This window comes from Gekko japonicus, unplaced genomic scaffold (assembly GCF_001447785.1).
Source record: "Gekko japonicus isolate JY-2015 unplaced genomic scaffold, Gekko_japonicus_V1.1 scaffold299, whole genome shotgun sequence".
NCBI lineage: Eukaryota > Metazoa > Chordata > Lepidosauria > Squamata > Gekkonidae > Gekko > Gekko japonicus.
This window is the reverse complement of record NW_015170896.1, coordinates 1,103,993-1,110,020: the sequence shown is the minus strand read 5'-3', so window position 1 is coordinate 1,110,020 and position 6,028 is coordinate 1,103,993. Positions and strand designations below refer to the sequence as shown.

Below are 6,028 nucleotides of genomic sequence, written 5' to 3'. Positions count from 1 at the left end.
CCACAAACCCCAAATCTCCAGGAATTTCGGAACTTGGCATTGCCAACTTAGGTGGACACCATCTGATTTAGTAATATCTGTTCCCTCCCCTTCACATGGGAGGCACATTGGCACAATGGTGTTACATAAAAGAACGTAGCACCATAGTGGCAAAAATTGCTACCATGATGTGGAAAGCCCCCTTTTCAGTCCATGTGATTGCACTATAACTTCTCCACTGCGATTGGTGTGCCTGAGCTGGGGCTGAATTGGGATTTAAACTCAGATCACTCAAGACCCTTGTGTTTTGGACCAGAGATTTCCCACCTCAGCTAAACAGGAGAGGGTGGGTAGGTCATACACACAACGTGCCTAACTATCCTTCCATCTCTCCTTCCCAAAGGTACAAACAATCCTTTCCTTGTGGAATCTGTCCCAGAGGCTCACTTTGGCATTCACCCATGGAGCAGCTCTAAGCAAGTGAATCGGATCCACAACGGCCAAGGAGAAAGTGCAGGTAACAGCAAGTCCTAGGCTGGCAAACCTCACCCCCCCACACACACACACACCCTACAGCTCCTTTCACAGACCCGTCTCCACGACAATCCAATCCAGCAGTCTTCAGCATGCTCCTCAGGTATGTCATGCAGCCTCCTTGGCTACGTTAAGAGTAACAGGAACACATGAAGCTGCCTTATACTGAATCAGACAGTTGGTCCATCAAGATCAGTACTGTCTATTCAGACTGGCAGCTGCTCTCCAGGGTCTCGGGCTGAGGTCTCTCACATCACCTCCTACCTGGCCTTTTGAACTGGAGATTGGGGGGATTGAAACTGGAATCTTCTGCATGCCAAGCAGATTGTACCCATGAGCCACTATGGCTCCTTCCTCTCTTTGTCCACCTGCTGAGAGGAGTGGGAGGACAGCAAAGCAAGATCACACAGGGATGAAGAGGATTCCTTTTAAGCAAAGGCAGGTCCAGAGTCTCCCACCCCCAAATCTCCTTTGCTACCTCCCTCCACCTCAAGTCAGTCCTCCAGTGCTCCATGCATACTTGCAGCATAGAGACCTCCCCACCATCGTTTTAGGCCAGGGGTGTCAAACATATGGCCCATGGGACAGAACTGGCCCGTCCAGGGCTCTTATCCGGCCCATGAACAACTGGTTATTACCTCTATTGCCAGATGAATGAGGTTATGCATTATGCCCCTTTCTACTGTCCCAGCGCTAATGAGTCATGGGCAGTAGAAGTGGGAGGGTGGGCACCAGGGAGATACTTTAAGGAAATATTGTAAGAGTTTTACTACCTCTTTTAGGAGTTTATTTAAAACATGTTTGTATTTTGAGTGAAAAAAAATCATATTGTTAATTGGGTTTGCCTGTGTCCTTTACAAAGTTTATATCTCCCATACCTAGCATTACATTTTATAGCACACATGGTCCAGCCCAACAGTGACATTTATGTCAGATGCAGCCCTTGTAACAAATGAGTTCAACATCTCTGTTTTAGGTCATAGCACTGGCTCTTCTTCCTGTCTGACATCCCATGATTTCCTGCCACATGCTTTCAGCTTGGTGAGCTCCAAGTCTGAAAAAGTTGAAGATGGTGGGATCTTAATCCTCAAGACTTAATCTCTTCTTAGAGAACACAGGAGTCATATTCTCAACTATTGCCACACCCAGAGCAATCGAAGAACCCAAATTCCCAAAATATTTATAAAGTCAGGAGAGGACTCAGAAGACCCAAGGGCCAGATCAGAAGCTCTTGTCTGATTGTTGTGTCAGGTAGCTTGATGAGAAATGTGGCTGGGAGGTTGCAGGAAAGGATTTCATAAGCGTTTTACCTTCCTTGGGTCTCAGATCCCTATCAAAGGGCTTGCTGGCACTCAGTCCCTTTCTTGGCCTCATTAAAATCCCCAGTCACACTAGTAAACTGCAGGCATCCCAAAGGAAATTTAATGCCAGAGTTTAGCTAGTTTTGTAATAAGGGCCAACCTACATATTACAGCTGCCACCTGATCAACTCGGGGACTTGCAGCAGGAGGCCATCTGTAAGTTCCGCATGGGATGCTGTAGGGGCCCAGTTCCGGTTGGACCCATATTGCAGGGAGGAGGGCTTCTGTCTCCTCCTACACCACTTCCACAATCTGAAACAGCAGGGAGGGGTACATTATTTGCCCTGTTGTGAAGCATTCAGAGCATGTTGTAGCCTCCTGATGGCAAATTATGCCTCCCCCTCCAAAGTTCCCTCTAAGCTGTGCTAGGGGGTTCTGGTGCACAACATTTTAGCTGGCAGGACAGGGAACTTAGCTGGCAGCTCAGCCTTCAAGTGAACTGAGAAAATTTTTTCCCTCCATTGGAAACAATTGAGGATGGGGGCACCTCCTTCTCGGGCTCATAGAACTGGACTCTCTGGTTCAATCTTTTTGAAACTTGGGGAAAGGTTTGAGGAGTGGCACCATTTGCTGTGCTGAAAATCTGGTACCTCTGCCTCAAAAGATAGCTCCCCCAGATCAATTCTCCATTATAGCCTATGGGGCCCATTGACTATAATGGTCTCCATAGGCTATAATGGAGCTGGAAGAAAGCAATTTATTTATTTATTTTGCATACCCCTATTATGCTTTTCAGTATGATTCGTAAGCTGCCCTGAGTCACATGGAAAATTGGGATATAAATATTTGAATAGTTTGGGCAGGTTGAAGACACTTCCTGTTAGATTAGGCAGGGTTCTGACATAGATTGTTCCACCTCTTTTATACTTGACAATGTTGGTTGTCATATTTCACTAAAAAAACTCAAAAGTATACTACAAGAGTCCCCCCCACCCCCCACCCACCCCCAGTGCTGGTATATTTACTAAGGCTCAGTGCAGTGTAACAGTTCAAGGCCAGGTCTACCAATATAGTGGAAAGGGGTGCGTAGACTTGTTCTCCGGAGGACGGATGGAATGGGACGGGTAGACCTGTTCTCCGGAGGACAGGTCTACCAATATAGTGGGAATGGGTGGGTGAGATTTGACTTGATTCTGTTTTCTCTTATAATGTTTATTCATAAAATATAGTTTAAATATAATTTAAAAGAATTTATTCTGAGAATTTTACAAGGTTATGGAAATAATCTTCTAAAAAACTAATTTATGCGATAATCAAATGTAGACTCACTCACAACTTTAATGCTACTAGCTTTTTTGGCTCACAAGGTAGAATTTCAGCTTACAACACTGTGGCGCTTAGAGGGAACATTGCCCCCCTCCACCAGCAGTGCTGTTTCAAGTCAGGAAAATGGTGCAGCAGGCAGGAACCCCTCTTCCCTCTGTGACATGGTCTCGATCAGAATTGGGCTCCTGCAGCATTTGTCAATTGAGTTCTAATAGGAGACTTGCAGCTGTGGTATAACAATCACAGAGCAGACATAACATGTGGTTTGACCCTAATAATAAACTCCTAAAAGAGGTAGTAACAGATTGGATCTATTGGAACCCGGCTTGGTTGACAAAAAACTGTTCTCTGAACAGAAGTCTCTCAAACTCTTACTGGCCAGGGCTGACCAAAGAGCTACCGTTATCTGTGGCTGTTTCTGTTCTCTGTGAGGAAAATATAGGCCGAGTTAATGCCCTGTGTAGAATCTACTCAGATTCTAACCCTTCAGCTGTTAATTATTTTAAAATGAATGATCTATGCTGAGATTTTATGTAGGTTACTAATTTTCTTAGGTGTTTCATTCTGTTTCTGAGTGGCCTGTAGGGTGGCCACCAGTGTTCCCTCTAAGCTGAGTTAGTGTGAGCCGGCTCACCGTTTTTTAGCCTCCGGCTCACACATTTTTGTCTTAGCTCAGGAAGGAGGGCTCCAGAGCAAACTAATTTATGCAGGTGCCCAATCACTCGCTCACAGTTTTAATGCCAGTAGCTCACAAAGTAGAATTTTTGCTTACAAGACTCCACAGCTTAGAGGGAATATTGGTGGCCACCCTCCAGATGGGGTCCGGAGGTCTCCTGGATTTTCACCTCATCTTCAGATGACAGAGATCAGTTTCCCTAAAGAAAATGGCTACTTTGGAGGGTGGATTCTGTGGCATTATATCCTGCTGAGCTCCTTCCCCAGGATATACCCCCAAAACCTCCAGGACTTTCCCAGCCCCGGGCTGGCAACGATAATGGCCTGTGGGCAGTGCTCCCTCTAAGCTGTGGAGTCTTGTGAGCTTAAATTCTACTTTGTGAGCTACTGGCATTAAAGTGGTGAGGGAGTGATTTGGCTACGGCATGAATGAGTTTGCTCTGGAGCCATCCTTCCTGAGCGAAGACAAAAATGTGTGAGCCGGAGGCTAAAAAACTGTGAGCTCGCTCACACTAACTCAGCTTAGAGGGAACACTGCCTGTGGGTCATTATAAAAACTGAACTGAACTAGTAACAAGAGTATCTTTGAGCATGAACAGAACACACTCTCCTCATCACTGAGTCATCACAGCTCAAACTCACACCACGAGCAGGATAGTCCAGTCAGAGGATGAGGTGGTGTGAGGCCCAGCGCTTCTTTCTCTGGAAATTAATTACTGGTCCTGATTCCTACCACCAGTGTCCTCCTGCTTTTCTTCAGGACTTGTCTGTCTTTTTTTTGTCCTGCCTGAACAGATTTCTCTGATGAGGTGGAGCTTGAAGAGGCCATTTTGGAAGAAACCCAGCCTATCGGCAAGAAGGAGTTAGAGCCCAAGAAGGGCTGGCAGGCCAAGCAGAGAGAAGGTGAGGCTGGGGAGGGCCTCGGTTGCTAGGCAACCAGCATCTCTGTGAGTTTCTGCATCTCCAGGCGACGGTCAGGTAACTGACCCCCAGTCAGCCAGGTTTTCTTCTTTGTCTTGGATGAAGGACGGAGTTCTCCTTTGGATACCAAAGTGACCGAAGTTGGATATAGTGTTCCAGAAAAGTCCTCCTCTGTAAAGTGGGCCCGCAAAGTTCCAGCTCTTCACTATTTTGAAATAAGAGCCAAAGGAGATAGCAAGGGAGCCGTTAACGGCTATCCCGTGTGGCTTTTTAAAAGGAACTGTGGGGGGGAAAGGATTTATTCAGATTGGGGCTGGGGGTGTGAGCAGCTAACCCTCCCCCCCAGTATCATTTTCCTGATAGGCATGCCCAAAAGCGATTTGCTCCTTAGGGAGAATACAGGCACCCATTCCTGGGACAGTGGGCCTAGTCTGGCTTGGGGGACCCTTACAGCTGTTTTTCAAAAATCCGTTGCATCTCATTTAGCCCTGCGTGGGATTACAACAGAGATCAGTTCCAAAAATATCAAAAATACATGTATTTATTGTCAAAGGGTTAAAAACAGTTATGGGCCCAACTGTAGCCTCATTACAGAATAAAAATACAATATACACAAGTAGGAACTGTTGTGACCCCAATAGGCCTTCCTCAGTGGTCAAGCAATTTCTGTACATAACAGCTCACGATACAATAGTAAAACACTTCACAAGTCGATGTGGGACCGAAAAAGAAGTTTTATAACGAAGATCAATTTACACAAGGCATGAGAATGCTCATGAGGCCTCCTAGAGTCTAGCCTTGTGCCACTGTCAGATGCATACGCGCTGAGTAATGTTGCTATTGTATGCCTTCTGATCTTGGTCCAGAAAATGCAGGTGCAAACAACTGATCAGAGCCCATGTACCATAAATGGTGTGTAGTGCTACACTTGGGCCCATAACTGTTCTTAACCCACTGACGATAAATACATGTATTTTTGATATTACTTAGGTTATACATATTGTTTGTAGTAATCTATATATCTAATTCCCAACATGCCCCCTCCGTGTGGATATCTAAATCCACATCTCAGGGGGCACTTGGGGGGCAGGGAGATTTCCCTGCACATTTGGGGCAATACCCAGATGTGCAGAAAAATCTGAAAACTTGGAAAAAAAAATGTGGGGATATTTAAATATTTAAATCCCCCCAAAAGTACAGCTGCCGCCGCCAGGGACAGAAAGGGGGCGGGAGAAGGCTTGGCCAGCCAGCGGCTATAAGCCGCTCAGCCCTCCCTGCCACGGGGGGGGGGC

General features: G+C 46.2%; 1 protein-coding gene across 1 annotated transcript in view; it reads left to right on the top strand.

Moving 5' to 3' along the window:
- Window positions 1-6,028, top strand: part of TULP2 (tubby like protein 2) — a 22,004-nt gene that overhangs the window by 3,218 nt on the left and 12,758 nt on the right. The window contains exons 3-5 of the mRNA XM_015418524.1: window positions 383-496; window positions 1,045-1,057; window positions 4,609-4,718. Of these exons, the coding sequence (XP_015274010.1) occupies window positions 383-496; window positions 1,045-1,057; window positions 4,609-4,718 (237 nt within the window). The remainder of the gene's footprint in view (window positions 1-382; window positions 497-1,044; window positions 1,058-4,608; window positions 4,719-6,028) is intronic.